The sequence below is a fragment of the Amblyomma mixtum genome, chromosome 8 (assembly GCF_055824585.1).
Source record: "Amblyomma mixtum isolate Tamu chromosome 8, ASM5582458v1, whole genome shotgun sequence".
In the NCBI taxonomy this organism is placed as follows: Eukaryota; Metazoa; Arthropoda; class Arachnida; order Ixodida; family Ixodidae; genus Amblyomma; species Amblyomma mixtum.
This window is the reverse complement of record NC_143019.1, coordinates 58,765,378-58,785,570: the sequence shown is the minus strand read 5'-3', so window position 1 is coordinate 58,785,570 and position 20,193 is coordinate 58,765,378. Positions and strand designations below refer to the sequence as shown.

General features: G+C 51.7%; 1 protein-coding gene across 2 annotated transcripts in view; it reads right to left on the bottom strand.

Annotated features, from left to right (window-relative positions):
• Window positions 1-20,193, bottom strand: part of LOC149332596 (endothelin-converting enzyme 1-like) — a 104,234-nt gene that overhangs the window by 26,969 nt on the left and 57,072 nt on the right. Inside the window, exon 15 of one of the 2 annotated variants that reach the window (XM_089558217.1) lies at window positions 18,695-19,048. The exons of the other annotated variant lie outside the window; for it this stretch is intronic. Coding sequence (XP_089414343.1) covers window positions 18,695-19,048 — 354 coding nt within the window. Of the gene's footprint in view, window positions 1-18,694; window positions 19,049-20,193 lie in introns of those variants that run through there. 2 annotated transcript variants of the gene reach the window in all.

Genomic DNA, 20,193 nt, shown 5'->3' with positions numbered 1-20,193 from the left:
CAGTGCGGGCACGATTTCTAGATTGTGCTTTGCTGCGTAGATATTGGATACAGTAGGTGCATTGCGCATAAAATGTAGCTCAAGCATGAAGTAAATCAGTTTATAGCTAGAGCTCATCTGATGTCTTTGAATTCTCCCTACTGTCACTTGTTTTTGCACTCGAGGGACTCTTGGTGATGATAGAACCACGAGTCAATAGGAACTAAGTACTGATATTAGGAGTTGGAACTTCTTGAAGAAACTAACGAAATAATACTCTTGCTCAGTTAAAGGAGATACCTGCGTACACTGGAACAGCTAGCATGATGCGTAAGCGTTTGCATATGGCTGCTTCAATTTTGTTGAACTGAGCTTTCGTGAGGTGGAGGTATGGGAAGCCTACATGTCAAGCGAGAACGCGATTGTTTCGGCAATCCTGAGGAGTTCATGTTCACTATCTCCACGGCTAGTATGAGTAATGCGTCTGAGCATGTCGGGTTTGCGCAGTCACACGGTGGTCCTAATACTCTTGTGACTCGTTTTTGTAATGTTGCTATTGTTTTGACACTCCTAGTTGAACTACAGTGCTCGAATTACACAGTTCAATATAGCCCTCGTGCCTGTTTGAGCTCGACGGTGTCACATCGTAGGGATACCAATTTGCTCTTGCTTTTGTATATATATATATATATATATATATATATATATATAGCAAACAAGAGAAGGGGTATTAGGGGCTCGTTATATAATTATCAGAGAAGCCAACAGCCACAGAAACCAAGGGACACAGGGGATTTTTTATTTATTTATTTCATGGTGTTGATCAATTTAGAATATTCCCGAATATGTTAGCGCTTAAAGCTAATTGATTAATTGCTTAATTGCTTAGCGAGGGCCTCGTTTCTGGCAGCCTTGACGCCATAGGAGGCATAAGAGGGTTCTCACACAGCTTCCACCCTCGTCGTTCGATGGCGTTCCACGTCACACCAGCGGAAACTCAGGACGTACTACGCCCGCCGCTTACGAACGTGGGTGGCGCTGATGAACACTCTCAAGGTTAGGTGACATGTAAACATAAATATCCCCGAAAGGAGAAGATCAGACAGCCGTCGCCGTAGCTCAGCGGTAGAGCACCGGACGCGTAATTCGGAGGTCGTGGGTTCGGATCCCACCGGCGGCATGTGGTTCTTTTTTCTTCTGGTTTTCTAATCAATTAGCTTTAAGCGCTAACATATTCAGTAATATTCTAAATTGATCAACACCACGAAATAAATAAATAATTGAAAAAAAATCCCCTGTGTACCTTGGTTTCTGTGGCTGTTGGCTTCTATCATAATATATATATATATATATATATATATATATATATATATATATATATATATATATATTGTAAGCACAACATGCGACCTTCGTCTTCATCTGTACATATCCATCATCATCGCTCAAAGCACAACATGCGACCTTCGTCTTCATCTGTACATATCCATCATCATCGATCATCTTCTTCTTCGAAGGGTTGGTCGCCATACTTGCGGGTGCCATTAAAGCTCGCTCCATCCTGCGCTCTGTCTCCTGTCTCACAATATATATATTGTAACGGCATACGACCTACGCTAACCAAGAGCGCGCTGCGCTATACAAAATAAAGATGAGGCGCGGGGCCAGCGCGAGGGGAGAGCGCGCGGCGCTAGCGCGAGAGGTAGAGAACGAAAGAGAATCGCCGCGGCCGGTTGTGTCTGGGTCTCCTGCGTCTCTCTGTGCCTTTCTCTGCGCGGGCCCGCCGTCCCGTAACATTTGGTGGCAGCGGTGGGATCATGCCGGTCACCCGCTCCCAGAATCAAGTACCCGACGTGCCAGTCGACGGGACTCCACCACCAGCCGACGGCGCCGACGATGCAGCGGCCGGCACCGCTAGACCTGGGCGCTCGGAGGGGCTCGGTTCTCCGCAGCGGCTGGACGCCGGTATTGAGCGCCTCCTGGATATTGTTACTCAGCGGATGGACGCATGGGAGGCCCGTCTGACTGCCCAGGCTGGGGAGATGGAGGCGATCCGGCGCGACTTCCGTCGCCTCCTGCCAGTCGAGCCGGACACGGGTCCGGTGCCTCTGGACGTCCCCGCCGCCGCTGTACCCGGCTCTGCCGTCGCTGTACCTGCGGTCGTACCCGCCAATAGCGTGCTCGGCGCGGGCGCATCATTGGACGTCGTGGAGTTGCCCACGTTCGACGGCACCATTTCGTGGGATGCTTACCGCATCCAGCTGGACAGTATTGCGGCGGCGAGAGGCTGGGACGAGCAGATGAAGGCATGGATGCTCGTCGCCAAACTGAGAGGCCGCGCGACTGAGCTGCTGCAGAACGTGCTGTCCGACCAGCTGGGCTCTTATACTGTCCTGGCGGGCCTCCTCGCCGACCACTACAGTGCCTCAGGTCACCCCCGTGTGCAGTACCGTCGCCTGCGAACTCGCCGTCGAGAGCTCGGGGAGACATACCAGGACCTTCCCGCCGCCATTGAGCGCCTGGCTCTGCAGTCGTTGCCGGGGGCGCCTCAGAACGCCGTGGCCCTGGTCGGCACCGAGGCATTCGTTGACGCCATTCGACTCCCTGAGGTGCAGCGCTTGGTCCGCTCTGGGCGTCCTGAGTCCGTCCGCGCCGCCATGGCGCTCGCCGTCGAGGCGGAATTGACTTTGCTGGCCACGAGGGGGTCGCCACCGTCTTCCGTCCCGGTGCAGGCTCCTCGGTTCTCAGTCCCCACAGCGGCCTCTACCCGACGCAGGCGTAATGACACCCGCACGACCTTCTTCCGCTTACGCGAGGGACTGTGCTGGCCCTCCGACGTCGGAAAACGATTCGGTGTAACGGTGCGCCCGGATAAAGTCCGTCTCCGCACTCCTTAGTTCGCCGCGTCCCCTTCTTTCGTCGGCTTCGATGACAACTGAAGCTCCCTACGTGCTCGTTGACGTCGCCCTGCTTGATCTGCACGTAGCGGCCCTGGTCGACACCGGAGCGGCTGTGAATGTGCTCGACAAATCGTTTATTGTCAACGCGCGCCACCTGCTTCTTCCAGCCTCCAAAACCCGGCTCGTAGCTTTTAACGGCGCCCCGGTGGAGCAAGTCGGACGTGTTACCGTCAACCTGACAGCACTCGGAAAGACAATCTCCACCGAGTTTGTTGTCGCGGACAGCCCTATTTGGCCAGTGGTCCTCGGGTGCGGGTGGTGCCAGCAAGCCGGAGTCGTTCTCAATTTTACCACCACAGAACCACGTGCGAGCCAAACTCTGTGTGGGCCGGGTTGGCTTAGCTGGATTTCCAGCCTCGGTGTCACTCTGTGGCAGTCCCTGGTGTCGGCGACCAAGCGTGCTTCAGGATCAGTGCGTTACCTCGGAACGAAGTGGCCACGTCGAGTCAAGCCAGTCGACGTCACTACCGTGACTGTGGCGACCGCCGTGACTCTGCCACCGGGTGCGGCAACTTGGGTGCATGCCAAGTCTAGCAGTCTGATCACAGCGGATGTGCTTTTCGAACCTACCCGGTGTTCGGCTCCAGCCCGAGAGATGACCTCCCCTCGAAGCCTTTTGTCTGTGCTCAATGGAGAGGCCCACGTATCAATGCTTAATTTCAGCCGCGCACCGCTCGTGCTGACTCCCGGCACGCAATTGTGTACAGCGTCAGTCTTGGACTCCGCATCACCGGTTGCGTCTTTGCAACCTGAAAAACCATCTCACCACACTCCAGCGCCGGCGTTCGTATCATGGGACGCATTTAACTTTGGGCCTACCCTGACCTGCGCGGAGCTCGCCTCTCTGAAGACCTTGCTGCTCGAGCATCGCAGTTGCCTTGCTCTAAGCGCCGGTGAACTCGGGTGCACTTCCTGGGCCCAACACCAGATCAACATCGAAAACCGTGGGCCTATTCATCACCAACCTCGCCGTGTCGCGCCAGCTGAACGGCGAGTCATCCAGCAGCACGTATGCGACATGCTTGACCAGGGAATCATCGCCCCTTCTTGTAGCCCTTGGTCCTCCCCTGTCGTCCTTGTGCGCAAGAAGGATGGAACACTTCGCTTCTGCGTTGATTACCGCAGCTTGAACGCTATCACTCGTCTCGACGTGTACCCGCTGCCCCGCCTCGATGATGCACTTGACCGCCTGAAGGGGGCCCGTTATTTTTCCAGCCTAGATCTGCTCTCGGGCTACTGGCAGGAGCCTGTTCATCCCGATGATGTGGAAAAGACGGCATTCGTGACTCCCGATGGCCTCTACCAATACAACCGTATGCCCTTCGGTCTCTCAAATGCTCCAGCCACCGTTCAGCGCCTCATGGACCGCGTCTTAGGCCATATGAAGTGGACTGTGGCGCTGGTCTACCTGGACGACGTCATTGTCTATGCGGCCACGTTTGATGAACACCAAAGGCGACTCAAACTCGTCCTCGAAGCCCTTACCTTTGCTGGGCTTTGCTTAAAACCAAAGAAATGTTTCTTCGGTTTCGCAGAGGTCACGTACTTGGGTCACGTTGTGAGCCGGCATGGCATCCGTCCCGACCCGGAGAAGCTAAAAGCGCTTACGGCTTACGAAGCTCCCACCACTGCCAAGGAGCTCAAAAGTTTCCTCGGATTTGCTTCGTACTTCCTACGTTTTATACCCGACTTTGCCAAGCGAAGCGCTCCGTTGACCGCCCTACTGAAGAAGAATGCAGCGTGGAGTTGGACACCGGCCCAACAGCTCGCGTTCCTTGACGTCAAGCACGCCCTCCTCGAGCCTCCTACGTTGGCCCATTACAACGAATCGGCCCCCATCGTCCTCCACACGGATGCCAGCTAAGATGGGCTCGGCGCTGTCCTTCTGCAGGAAGACGAGTCTGGTGACCATAAAGTCCTAGCTTATGCCAGCCGCCAGCTTTCCGACGTTGAGCGCCGCCGCCACTCTTCAGAACTCGAGTGCCTCGCCGTTGTCTCGGCCGTCGAGAAGTTCCGTCCCTACTTGTACGGCCGTCACTTTACCATCGTCACGGACAATAGCGCTCTCACTTGTCTGCAGTCTGCCAAACACTTAAATGCCAAGATTGCGGCTCTGCACATCAGGATGCCGATTTCCTTTCTCGCCACCCTTGTTCCGTGACGGCTTTGACGGACCTCAGGATTGCGGAAGCGCAAGATCCCGACGTTGCTGCCATAATCCACTCCCTTGGCACCGCCGTCGGCGCAGGCCTCCGCAAACTGCGTCGGGTCTATCAAATGAAGGATAATCTCTTGTGTCATGTAAAGTGGTTCCGTGGTCGACCACCCGTGTGGTTGCCAGTGGTGCCGGCAACACTGCGGTCGCAAATCTTGCGCGGCCTACACGACGCTCCTACGGCTGGTCACCTTGGTCGCAGCAAAACCTACGCACGAGTGTCGGAGCGCTTTTGGTGGCCTAATATGTCCAGCGGCGTCAAGGAACACGTGGCGTCCTGGGAGACATGCCAGTTCAGGAAGTCATCCCCATGAGTAACCAAGCCACCCCCGCAGGCGTTTTCGCCGCCAAGTTCACCTTTCGAACTGGTTGGACTGGATCATTTGGGCCCGTTCCCGAAGACACGCGCCGGCAACCGGTATATTCTGGTTGCGGTGGACTACTTCTCCAAGTGGGTCGAAGCACTGCCCGTTCCCGAGACGTCGTCCGCTCATGCTGTCTTGTTTGTGGAAGAACATCTTGTTCTTCATGGTGTGCCACAACGCCTCATCACGGACCGCGGGAGCTGCTTTATGTCCCAAGAATTTGTGCGTGCACTCCGCTCCTTCGGCATTGCGCATTCCACTACATCCGTCAATCATCCCCAGTGCAATGGCCTCGTGGAGCGTGTCAACCGCACCCTTATGGATATACTCGCCTCTTACGTCGCTCCGTCCCACACAAACTGGGATCGTGCACCGCCCGAGCGTGCACGTTTTATCAAGCGTGCACCGCTCTTGCTTATCTTGTCGGGTGACGTAGAGCTAAATCCGGGACCTCAGAACGGCGACACACCCGCATCGCTTGAATCCATTTCGCAGACTCTCGCTCGCGCTTGGATGGATGGATGGATGGATGGATGGATGGATAGAAGCGCCCCCTTTGAAACGGGGTGGTGGCAATTGCCACCATGCTCAGCTTTTCTTTCTTTGTTGGCAATTCTCATTAAGATTCGCCATCACCTTTACCTACGGTTGCCTACAATTCTAACCTTATGCCACATCTCTGCTTTTCAGCCACCAATCCTCCAATCGCTTTTTGCTCACTTCCACTGCAGATTTATTTACATGACCATTGTTATCTTTAAACCCTAGGGCCGCAGAAAGAGTGACTGTGCCTGCATCGACATCCGGATGGATACCATCACATTTGATTATGAGGTATTCAATTGTTTCCACAGATCTACCACACACTGCACATGTATCATCTTCGTTAAATTTGTTTTTGTAGCTGCGCGTTCTAAGACACCCCGACCTAGCTTCAAAAAGTAGGGCACCGCCTCTTGAGTTATCATAGAAAAATTCTTTCCTGACCTGCCTTTTCCAGTATCGATACAGTTCTACACTATGTTTCTTTTCCATTGAATTCATCCAATTTTTCATCTTCCTGGCTATCTGCTAACAGTACAATATCGTCCGCATACATTAAACCCGGGTGTCGCTGCTCAACTACATTTCCGCCTAATCTGTACGACAGATTATAACCCAGATTACTTTCTTCTAGCCTTCTTTCCATATTTATCACGTAAAGCATGAACAGCAGCGGTGATAGAGGACAACCTTGCCTTAATCCTTTGTGCACCCCCACAGTTGTGGTACTTTTCCCTTCGCGTGTAATTTCAACTTCATTATCTCTGTAGATTTCCTGTAGAAAATCAATTACCTCATCACCAATACCTAAATCTTTCAATATGTTCCACAGGAGTTCCCTGTTAACGTTATCGTAGGCACCGCTTATGTCCAGAAAGGCTAAAAACAGAGGTCTATTTCCCGCCTTAGCTATTTCTATGCATTGGGTAAGCACGAACAGGCTATCATCTAACCGCCTACCTCTTCTGAACCCATTCTGAAGTTCTCCGAGTATCCTATTCCCTTCTACCCATGACTGCATTTTTAATTTCACCGCCTGCATTGCCAGCCTGTACATAACAGATGTTACCGTAATCGGACGGAAGGATTTTATGTTCATCTTATCTCCTTTCCCTTTATAAATCAAATTCATTTTACTCTGTCTCCAGCTGTGCGGAATTTGCTGATTTGTTATGACTGCCTCCAATGCTTTTATCAGCGCTTCCTTGCTTCTTGGGCCAAGTTCATTAATCAGCTTAACTGGAATTTCGTCTATCTCTGCGGATGTGGTTTTAGGAATATTCGCTTCCGCCTTTTGTCCCAAACTGTCCCAAAGCACCAAACTGTCCCAAAGAACTGTCCCAAAGCACCGTTCTTGCCGAACTCTCGCTAATCCGCTCTGCTCAAACTAACATAGAAGGTATGGTCGGCCGGCCGTCTTCCCGTGTCGACGCCCTGGAAAAAGTTGTCGAGAATAATCAGCTGAACGAAGAGAACTCTTCTGGCATCTTCCAAACAAGTATGGAAAAAATTTCTGCGGAAGTTAAGGTTCTCACCGACAAATGTGATGATACAGAAAATCGCCTCCGCCGATCCAATTTGCTTTTTTTCGGGATTAACGACGCTAATGGGGAAACGTGGCCTGAGTCGGAGTCTCAAATTATTTCTTTTTGCTCAGAAAAGCTTGGCCTTACCGTAAATCCTGATGATATATAACGGGCACACAGACTAGGGTACTTCCAGCCAGGAAAGAATCGCCCAATAATTGTCACATTTACGCGTTTCAAGGAGAAATCAAGGATTCTGTCTGCGGGACCGAAGCTCAAAGATTCGTCCTATGCTCTTCGTGATGATTATTCTGCAAGTGTGCGAGCAGTCAGGAAAATGCTTTACAATTACGCCCAAGGAAGAAGCTCCAACTTCAAGATCAGATTCGACAAGCTTGTCATGAATGACAGGCACTTTAGATACAACGCAAACACGAATTCTGTCGAGGAAGTGCATTTATAGCCATTGCCGCCCGCTTCCAGGCCGCCTCCCCGCATCCGCCAAAGTCCCCACGCGTGCGTCACTTCGCACTGACTTGTCAGACATTAGCCGTCCTACTAGCCAACATTCGCAGCTACCTGCCCAAGAAAGACGCTGTAGATACCTTCCTAAACGATAGCGGTACAGATATAGCTATACTTACTGAGTCGTGGCTAACGTCGGATGTTTCGAACGACGAGCTTCTGCATGATGCATCATCATTTGCAGTCTACAGGCGTGACAGAGTGGGCCGGAGGGGGGTGGTGTTCTTGTTTTAGTGAAATCGAATGTGCCATCTTTCTCTCTTTTATCAACCAGCAATCATCAAATTGTTGCTATTAAGTTATCGCTTCCTTCTAGTACAATCATATTAATTGCATGCTACCGTCCTCCTGACAGCAACACTTCATTTCTTGACGAACTGTATTCAATACTACTGGACCTCAAGGCCCGTTTTCCCCATGCAAGTCCCTTAATTTGTGGCGACTTCAACTTCCCTGATATTAACTGGCCCGACTTATCTGCACATAGCGCCCAATCGAAGCAGTTTGTGGATATAGTGCTTACTTTCTACCTTTCTCAACAAGTGGACGTACCAACACGGCTCAACAATACTCTTGACCTTGTTCTTGCTTCTAACCCCGATTCTATCCAGTCATTATCATGCATTGCTGGCTTCAGTGATCATTGCACCTTATTGTTCAACTTATCTGTGCCGGTCTCTACTCGTCAACCATCAGTCAAGTATATTCGTGACTATAACAAGGCCAACATTGCAAGTATTATCTCAGAGTTAGGCAACTTCCTCAATCATTTCCGTATGTGCTCCGCAGCAAGAACAGTTAATGATAATTGGTTGCTATTCAAAAGAAAGTTATTATCACTTATCGATATACACGTTCCCCTTGTATGCATTCGAGGTGACGCAAGGAGACCATGGTTTTCTAATGCACGCAGAAAACTTTCAAGGAAAAAGAAACGCCTCTTCCGTGTAGCAAAGCACTCGGGCTGCCCACAACAGTGGAAAAGGTATTTCTCGTGTCTTCGCGAATACACTAAACTTCTTCGACAATCAAAAAAAAAATTATCATCAAGATCTGCTAAGCATCATTCACTCCAACCCCCCAAAATTCTGGAAACTTCTAACTCCAGGTGACAGGTCATCACGCAATATCTCATTAGTTGATAATGATGGATCTGAGGTTCCATCAGACCAACGCACTGCGGTTATGAACTCATACTTTTCTTCTGTTTTTACCAATGAACCTTCCTTAAATATCCCCCCCCCCCTTACAAAAGCTTCCATTTTCTCAGATGCCGCCTGTTACTATCACTGCCAACGGCACTGAAAATCTCGCTTAAGGTTTAAAGCGCCCCGGGACCTGATAATATACCTTCAAAGATACTGAAATGCACTAAGGATATCTCAAGCCAGTTTTTGCAAATAATATTCGAGCAATCGATTGCTACAGGTTCAATTCCAGATGACTGGAAGATGAGTCGAGTAGTTCCGGTTTTTAAAGCACGTAAGCGGTACGATCCTTCTAACTACCGTCCGATTTCTCTAACATGCATTGCCTGCAAGCTACTAGAGCACATAATATATTCGCACGTGGCCTCTCATCTAGATTACAACAGCTTCTTTCCCCCCCATCAGCATGGTTTCAGATCTGGTTATGCCTCGATCCTCTGGTTTTAACATGGCTGCGTTGTTTTCTAACCGCTTGTTGTCAATACACCATTATCGATGATGATCAGTCGCCTGCAACTTAGGTTTTGTCCGGTGTCCCCCAGGGCTCGGTGCTCGGTCCACTTCTCTCTTTAATTTTCATAAATGACCTTCCTGCAGGCATCTCACCGACCATTCGTCTTTTCGCAGACGACTGCGTCTTGTACCGTCGCATAACCACTAAAAAGACCAGCTAATCCTTCAAAATGACTTAACCAGAATTGAAGATTGGTGTTCCACATGGCTAATGCAGCTCAACGTTTCCAAGTGTAAGTACATGCAGGTAACACGCAAGCGCACCACTGTCATCTACGCAAATTCATTGAACTCAACCACCCTTTCCAAAGTCGTTTCATACCGGTATCTAGGAATTCATATCACCAACAACCTCACGTGGTCCGAGCACATTACGAAACTGGCAGCTGATGCTTCGAAATCACTCGGGTTTATCAGACGGCACCTTGGTTCTTCCCCACCTTCTACCCGAAAACTAGCCTACAATACTTTCGTCCGCACTAAACTAGAATATGCCTCCCCTATTTGGAACCCACACCAAGCTTCCTTAATCGACACCCTAGAAGCTATTCAAAACCGTGCAGCCCGCTTTATTTCATCCGACTATCACACCCACTCTAGCGTTACAAATATAAAATTATCTCTCGACATAGAACCTCTGGTGCACAGGGGGAAAATTGCCCGTTTGTCATTGTTCCACAAACTTAACCAGTGTTTTCCATCACTTCGGGACTCCATTTTGCTTCCGCCCCTCAGAACTTCGCGCCGTCTCTTTAACTCCAGCCGCCGCGGTGGCTCAGTGGCTATGGTGCTCGGCTGCTGACCCAAAAGACGCGGGTTCGATCCCGGCCGCGGCGGCTAGAATTTCTTTGGAGGAGAAATTCTAGAGGCCCGTGTACTGTGCGATGTCAGTGCACGTTAAAGAACCCCAGGTGGTCGAAATTTCCGGAGCCCTCCACTACGGCGTCTCTCATAGCCTTAGTCGCTTTGGGACGTTAAACCCCATAAACCAAACCAAACCATCTTTAACTCCACGAGCATTCTACGCGTTCACGGCTCGACTAACGCATTTAACAAGTCGTTTCTACCCGTTGCCACCGAAGAATGGAATTCATTACCCGAGTGCATTGTCATCGAACGAGATCCGTGTAAGTTCCGCATATTGCTGCTGTCGCACTTAAAAACCTGATGTTGATTATTCTTTTTGTGTTTAACTACCGTTTCATAAATGTTTGGCCACTCTCTGTGATGGGTTCATGTACATTTTTTTTCCTTTATATCCTGCCAGTACATGTATATAGCACTGATTGTGACCTGGTGTATTTTTGTTATGTAACGCCTCCCCCTTATGTAATGCCCCACCACCCAGGGGCCTTTAAGGGTCAATAAATGATGATGATGATGAAGTGCCGACCCTACGTGACTGTGCATGCGGCATTTATTTTGGCTCGGTTATCAAGCAAAAATGTCTTCTGTTTACTGCTGTTTTTGATGTCCGCGATTGTTTGTCAAAAGGAACTCGCGGGAACAATAGATGATCGCGCTGCTTTTAGACAGTAATTTTGCTGGTCCGTGGCAGTCCACTGAACCCCCCTAATACTGTAGAATGGGAACGGCCCGGCACTCTCGTTATCAGCCTCTTCGCCACCTGCAGCGCTACGCGTTGTCAATCCGGCGCTCTGATGTTCCGTCATGTGTGCTAATCTTTTTTACTCGCGACTGTACCTGTGCTTGTTTACGCAATGCGACAATGTGTGAGAAGCAATGACGCGACCGCCCGCCTGGGAAACACTTGACAGCCTGGTTGCTGACATCGCGTAGGACCGGCGCTTCTCGCTTCTTGTCCTGGCTTCCTCCGACGTGACCAGTACTATATTTTAAACTACTTTATCGAGAAGTATGTTTGGTGACCGTTCGATTTAACTGAAACGGCCTAACTTGTTATCCACGAGCTAGGGACGGCGTCGACTGCTACTGGCCTTAAAGCACGGCTCGGCAATCGGGGTCATACCGGCGTTTCCCGTTTATCGTATGCGTGCCCTACAATGTAAACAGTTGATTTCTGGTAACCGTTGGCAGAACTACACTCGTTGACAATTTGCATTCGCTAAAACATCTGATTCGCTCTTCACAACCGCCGCAATCACAGATCGAACCCTGCGGACACATTAGGCCACTTAGTCATCGCTGCAGGGAAGGGAGTCGTCGTCGACTGAAATTAATTTGGCAAGCGCTTATCGCTGGTGAGCGTTTAGGTGTGCACATGTAAAATATATCCGTTCGTTTCGCTTATTTAATCAGTCGACGCCGCGGAGAAGCTACTCCGGGATATTGTGCTTCGGGTTGGGGAACGCGAGCTACCGTTCCGGGGACACCCCAAACTCTCCGGTGCGTTCTGTCGCGGCGTCGTGAGTGTTTCGCCTGACGAAACGTCTGAAAGCGTTAAAAGAAAACTCTGTGCGGAACCAAATGTGGTGTCTGTGCGCAAGCTGGGAGGAACCCCGGTTACGGTGATCACCTTCGCGGGGACTAAGGTGCCACGGCCGGTGTTGTACAGCTACGAACGGCTCCCTGTTCGCCTGTACAAGAAAACAGTGCCTGCATGCCACCGCTGTGGCACAGTGGGCCATCGGGCCGATGCGTGCCCGCGACCGCAGCCGGGGCGCTTCAAACGCTGCGGAGTCCAGGTTCCCGATTCCACTCCTGACGGCCCGGCGGAACGTGACTGTGTTCCGAGCTGCCTCATCTGCGGAGGCGGCCACCCTACCGGAGCTCCTGGCTGTGCCGGGCGGTTCCGGAAAGCCATCAAACCGAGCTCCCCATCCGGATTCAAACCGAAGACAAAGACGGGGCCCAAGCAGGCTCCTCCGCCCAAGGTCAAGAAAGCGCCAGCCGATCAGGAAACCAAGGCCAAAACCGGGCCATCGAAACCTGTCAAGTCCGCGACCCAGGCGGTGCCCCCGGTCCTCAACGCCAGGGACTTCCCACCCTTGGCACCCGTCCAACCACAGGTGAGCAGTTGGAGTAGGGCAGTCTCCGGGGCCCCTACCCGTCCCTCCCCTACCCGTCCCTCCCCTACCGAAACCGCCCTACAGCAGCAGGTAGAGGAGCTCAGGCGCCAGAACCAAATTCTAGCGCGCAAAATTCAGGGATTAGAGGCCAAACAGGCCGGGTCATCCGAACCAATGCAAGAATCTGAGCCAGACGACGAGGATGACAGATCATCCGTAACATCTTGCCTCACTAGCGTCTCGCGGCAGAGCGGGGACACGGTAGTTGGATCTACTGGTCGCGTTGCCGGCCTAGAGGCACTGCAGCGCCAAACCGAGCAACTGGAGGAGCAAGTGGCGGCCCTCCCGAATCAAATCATGTCAGCAGTCCGCGAGTCCTTCTAGGACATGTTCAAGGCAGCTTTAACGCAATCACTTCCCGACCTTATGGCCCAGGTCACTGACTCGGTCCTTAAAGCCGTGCAGCCCTGGGTCAGCACCCAAATTAAGAACGCCACAAGCTGCGAATCCCCTCACCTCAAACGTAAGACAGCCTCCCGCCAGGCAGCGGAGGAACATGGTTCAGGCTCGGCAGCTGGTGGGTCGGTGCGGCCCCTCACTGGGGTTGTTGCGCCGGCTCCCGGCCAGAGCTAATCCGATCGCCCTTAAATAAATACAACAAGATGGCTAGCAGATGTAATAGGAATGCTAAACACTTTGAAAAATTCCAGATCATCCAATGGAACTGCAGGGGTTTCAGAGCTTGGAAAAAGCGGTAACACCTTCAGCTTTACCTGCAGTCTCTGGGTGACATGCCGGCGCTCATTGCCCTGCAGGAGCCCGGCATAGACGCTAAATTATCAGGCTACAGCAGCTTTCAGGGGGGCCCCTCTACGTGCATCCTGGTGAATAAGGCTTACACCGTGGTTCAGGTCGACTTAGACTTGAGTACCGAGCAAGAATATACAATGGTCCGAGTACTGCCTCTCAGACGCCGCTACCCGTCAATACATATCCTCAACATATACTGCCCTCCGCATAAGCCGCGCGTAACTTTCAATGAAATCTTCCTTCGCTCGATAAAATTGGCAGCCAAAGAGCCTCTAGTGATCGTTGGAGACTTCAATGCTCCCAGGCTTCATTGGGGCTACCACTTCGAACAGGCAAGAGGACGTAAGCTGGCGGAGCTCATCTCCACCCTCAGCCTCACGTTGCTCACGGACCCGGCGTATCGCACTCGAGTGGGCAATTCGATAACCCGCGACACGTGTCCAGACCTTTCTCTCGTTAAAAATGCTAGAGCGGCTGCCTGGGAGAACTTGGGAGATTCTCTAGGCAGCGATCACCTCCTTCTCCAGATTACACTCGAGGCAAAGGCAGCGCGCAAAAAATGGGGTCAGGCTAAGCTGACCGATTGGCACAAATTCCGGAATCACACTATCCCTCCCGCACTATTTTCCGGCGGCTACGCGGAGTGGGCTAACCATATATACAACATTCAGAAACAACACGTCACAACACTACAAACCACTGAAGAGATCCCCGCAGTGGACACCCACCTCCTGCATTTGTGGGAGGCGCGCCGGAGCTTAACTAAATGGTGGAAAAAGCAGAAAACTAATCGCAAATTACGCGACCGCATAGCCAAACTCACAGAGCAGGCTGCAGCGTATGCTGCCGAACTCTCAGATTCAAATTGGATAGCACGCTGCGACGCCGCAGCTCATCAGATGAGCTCGAAGGGGACGTGGTGTCTCTTTCGCAGTCTAATCGACCCCTCCCAAACGAGAGGGGAGACGCAAAAGCAGCTCCGGCGGGCTCTGCGGACACTCTGTGCGACAGATATCTCTGTCGTATGGAGGACCAGCCTGGGCCACAGTACATGTACTCTGGCAGGCCTAATGAAACACTCGATGCCCCTTTTGAGTTGCACAACCTTAAGGCGGCCTTAGCAAAAATGCGCCGGGGTACGGCTCCGGGACGGGACCACATAAGAGTGAACGTGTTGGCGAACCTACCGGACTCAGCCTACCTTCATTTATTAGAATACATCAACCAGATCTGGGACGGGCGTCCACTCCCTCCCGAGTGGAAAACGTCGCTTGTGACGTTTATCCCTAAAACAGGTAAGGCCGTGAATACGGACAACCTGAGGCCCATATCACTGACCTCATGTGCGGGCAAGCTTATGGAGACGATGGTACGGGATCGCCTCTCTCCATACCTGGAGAGTAAGGGCTTCTTTGCAGTCACCATGTTCGGGTATCGCCCTCACATGTCTGCACAGGATGTCCTTCTCCAGCTGCACAGGGATGTAATACGACCCACAACTATGCAACACAATGACAAAGCCATCCTCGACCTTGATCTGAAAGGGGCTTTCGGCAATGTGAAACACGGAAGCATCCTGGCCAACTTGAGTTCTACCGATTGTGGGGCTAGAACGTACGCGTATGTAAGAGATTTCTTGTATAATCGCCAGGCCTTTCTTCGGATTGAGGGCGAGGAATACGGCCCTTACATGATGGGAACACGGGGTACCCCTCAGGGAGCAGTGTTATCACCGCTCCTGTTCAACATTGCTATGATGCGCCTCCCAAGCCAATTGGCACGGGTGGAAGGCATTCAACACGCGTTATATGCAGATGATATTACAATTTGGACCACTCAGGGGAGCCTTGGGGACATGGAGGACCGCCTTCAGCAGGCTGCTTCCATAGTCGATGCGTATGCTAATGACTGTGGGCTCCAATGTGCTCCAGCGAAATCAGAGCTTCTGAATGTCAGAGCGAACCCGAAGGATAGGACAGCAATACACATCTCTCTGTCAGGAGGTCCTATTAGAGAGGTGGAGGAGCTCCGTATTCTGGGCCTTTTCATTCACCAGAGACTCAGACCGGACTCCACTATTGCGAAACTCAAGAGAGTAGGCGAACAGGTAGGGCGGCGCATGATCCGCCGCGTTTCCAACAAGTGCGGTGGCCTGCGGGGCAGGGACGCGCTTCGGCTCGTCTATGCCTTCGTGACTAGCCGGATCCCCTACGTCGTGCCATATCTCCGCACTACTAGCAAGACGAGGCGCGAATAGACGCCTTCATCCGCAAGGCAACTAAGCGAGTCCTGGATCTCCCGGTGGCTACCTCTAATGCCAAACACAAGGCATTGGGGTTGCTAAACTCCTACCAGGAGCTGCGGGAGGCCCACCTCGTGAATCAATACACGCGGCTCATGCAGACGGCTCCTGGGCGCCGCCTGCTAATCCGCTTACACATCCAACACGACTGCACTCCAGAGGAGGCGGAGCGTATCCGAGTACTATGGCGCCATATGCTCTGGGTCTCCCCGCTCCCCCGTAACATGGGCACCGACATGCACGAAAACAGACGACAAGCGCGTGCTCGGGCTCTTGAGAGACAACACGGCTCCCGACCCGGTGTATATTATGTACACGTAGCAGGGCCATCCCCCACGGGATTTTACTCGGCCGCTGTCGTTCACCAGGAAATGCACGTTGATGGACTCTCCTTTCGAGCCCCGAATTCAATGCGGGCTGAGGAAGTAGCGATAGCGCTTGCTGCCGCCCACGCCAATTCGAGAATAATCATCGCGGACGCCCGAAAATCATGTGAACATTACTTAGCAGGGGAGATCTCCCCCTTAGCTGCTTGTATTCTACGACGGACTGCCACTGATCCAACACCCAAACGAATCATTTGGGCTCCTGGCCACCAGGGCTTACGAGGTAATGAGGCCGCTGACGCGGCTGCCCGAGCGCTTACTCACCGGGCTCCTCATACCAGCTCTTCTGGCTCGGGGACTAACCAGCCGCTGCTGCGATTCAGGGAAATATTAACACATTATAGCGACAACCACAGCCTTTTCCCGGCCCCTGCAAAAGGGCTGAGTAAGACGGAGGAGCGCACTTTAAGGCGCCTGCAGACAGGTACTCTACTCTGTCCTGCAATAATAAAACATTACGATCCTAACACGGATGGGCGATGCCCACACTGTGAGGAGACCTGTGATATCTTCCACATGGTGTGGGCATGTACTCAAAATCCCCACCTCCCCCCTTTCCCTACCCCTTCCAGAGAGGCATGGGCGACTGCCCTCCTCAACTGCTCCTCGCTTGAGTCCCAAAGGGCTCTGGTGAAACGGGCGAGAGACGGGGCCTCGTCATGCAGTGTCCCGGACTAGGGACGCCGACCATGTAGCGGGGCCACTCTGTGGCTCCCAAACACTTTTTCACAAAATAAAAGTTTTCACCACCACCACCACCATGAGGCGCTGGTTGTACGTGTTCACCGGGAGATCGAGGGCACGCTTGTAATATTTCTGAGTATAACCTCGAGGGTGTTCTCATCAAACTTGCGCGGGTGAAGGTAAGGAGTCGAGTTGAGTGCTCGATTGGTCCCGCAAGCATGCGCCAGCCTCAAGGCGCCTTTGCAGCGTGACCCCCTGCGTTTTTTGGAAACCCAGCGGACCATCCGGCCAACCTGGTCCCCCACCTTGCGCAATTTGGCTAGTGTTGTATCAACCCGTCGATGTTTGTGGATAAAGAGACTAAGTGCTCTAACCTCATCGTGTGCGGGTATCGGGCCACTGACCAGAGATAGTTCAATTTTAGTTGTGTACTTACGGCCGTTGTACGGTAGTTTTTTGTGCGGATTCTGCCAGCGAGCGGACCGCTCGCTTTCAGCCTCCGCCTGGGCTTGGGGCGGAAAGGTATTGTGCGATCACTTTGCTGCTGGCGGACGAGGCGGATGGTTCGAGCGTTCAGATTGGCGCTCCCGGCAGTGCCGCCTGTCGAATCGCGTGCGGCGGTACAGGCATGTGTTTGTAGCGAAACACGCAGATATCTTGCAGGAGAAATTACCCGTATGAATTGCGACGTATTTAAGATAACATCCGTTGTCATTGTTTCTTTTGGTGCGGGGTTTTCGTCGAATGTGAAATCGTGGTCGGCTGTGATGGCACGGATCTCGGTTCAGAAGGCCCTGACGGCCGCGAACCAATTCGCTCTATCAAGCTCTAGTGACAGCTTTTTGACAGCGCCCCTAACATCTGGATGATGTTAGGGGCGCTGTCAAAAAGCAGCAAGGCACAATCTAGAAATCGCACCCGCACCGTAGACAGCTTTAGATTACGTGCTGAATTCAGAAAGCTGCGTGATGATGATGATGATGATGTAGCCTTCCCTTTGTAACGGGCGGGCGCCTACCAAAGGTGCCACTATCAAACGCGAAGCGGCAAACACACACGCAAATACCGACGAAACAGTACTGGTCTAATGTCGCACCAGCGTCCACCACTCTGTCAATGGTGTCAAGCGTCCACCACTCTGCGTGTGGTCCGCCATCAGCGCCATCTACTGGGGCTAGCATCGCACTTTGCGACGATGGTTTTCAGTGTTTGCTGAATGATGGCGCTACGACTGCACGCCAAGCACGGAGGAAATTTACCGGAAACGGATAGAATTTGGCACTCGCATCTGTACTTCATGCATTCATAATTACTCATGTAGGTTTTGGTACTTACCGCGGCGATACGTTGAGAACTGAGCATGCAATAGACGTGCCTTATTCAGCTTCAAACGATGAAGTGTCGTGGCGGAGTGTCGAACCCGGCGGCCCGGGTGCGATTCCCGCCTAGTCCCCAGTTTTCTTTTACACGCTCATTCATCTGGAGCGACGTCATCGAGCGGACAAGTTTTGCGCATACGTTCTGCGGACACAGCTGATATATAATGCTTTCGCTTTAATAAAGTGGTGAGTTTGCCATGAGTGTCTGAAATGACGCACGTGAGCGTCGTCGTGCTCGCATAAATACTAGCGAGTTCACACGCTGCGGCGAGTCCGAGATCGTTTTTATTGGGGCTGCCTACCACTGTACTACCAGAAATAACACCTCTGCGCTGGATTCATCATGTCTCCAGCTTTGCACGAGAATACCTGGGCAAACTCGGGCATATTTTTGAGGGGCACGATGCAGCGGGACCGGTAGTGCCAGTAGAGGCTCTTGGCAAAGCGCCGCCGACCCGTTTTGTCAGCTCTGCACCACTTCATGCAGTGTGCCACAAAGAAGGTCTGCTCCGCGGTGAGTCCCACATCTGGCACGGTCTCCGTGCGCTGCTCGAAGGGCAGGCGTCGGAGCGCGTCGTACGCCAGCAATATGCCCGAGAAGTCGACGAAACCTTCTGAGTCTATCATATCGTCCAAGGCTCTCGCCCGTGCGTCAGACTCCGTCTGCTCGCGCGGGTAAGGTTACGAATGCATTAGTAACACGCACCTATAGCGACTCAATCCGCACAGCTGATGTCAGCCGCCATTCTGAGAGAATACATTGTTCATCACGTTGTAGTCGCCTACAACGGTTAAATAATCAATTCACCGAATTTCTTAATGCTCGTTCGGTCTCGGCTTCATCAGTCAAACAATGGCCGTGACGCACTGAGTGTGTTTAGGTCGCGTGATGCAAGAAATAAAATTCCACAATTGAAAGCTCATAGGTACTTTTAATTCAGAACAACACTTACGCTGGCTTGCTTCAAGCGCTGGAATAACAATGAATGATGTATTACCGATTATAAGGCCATTTTCTCGTGTTTTACGTGGCCAAAACAGCCTCAAAGTTCACAGCCATCATGGATTGGTAAAACCGAAACAGCATTGAAAACAAATTATAAATTATTTAGCGCTCGTACGCGAATACCAAGTGCTGAGTCATGCAGTATTCTAATGTCTAACCATCATTGGGAAGGAGAATTCACGCATCTAAAATAAGGCGTCTATGCGGCTTTTGTGGGCGCCTCAGGTACATGCAAGATTGAGACTTAATGGGCCAGTTCCGACCTGAACCCTAACTCAAAGCGCATTGCATGGCTTCGTCACTCATAAATCCTGTAGGAATGGAGCACATGCTTCGAAGGGAGACGTGGACCAAGCAGCACAATTGATCGGCCCAATATTGGGAACGTATTGGTAAAGGCCGGCTCAACAAAGGACGAGAGTGACACCGTCCCTCTACATTACAGGAACGATAATCTGTGCTCCTAGGGAAGCTGGTTGTCTAACAAACGCCCGGAAAACTCAAAGGCTGCCCTGGTGTGCAAAACTGCTGCCTTAATTCAGGAACAACATAACTTTTCTCATAATAATAATAATATAAATGGCGCCGTTTATTTTTGTTTTCACACGGGGCGAATGTAGCAATACTGTCGTTAGTAGTCTGTCTTATTAAATAGAGAAATGTTCGTAGTCTAAATGGCCAGAAAGTCGTCTCTCAAGACTACAATGAATGTTGTACCCGTACACGGCGAAGCTTGCGTCGAGACATTAATCATTTGATCAGAACCTCAAAGAAATTTATTACTGTAGACGGGCGGACGACC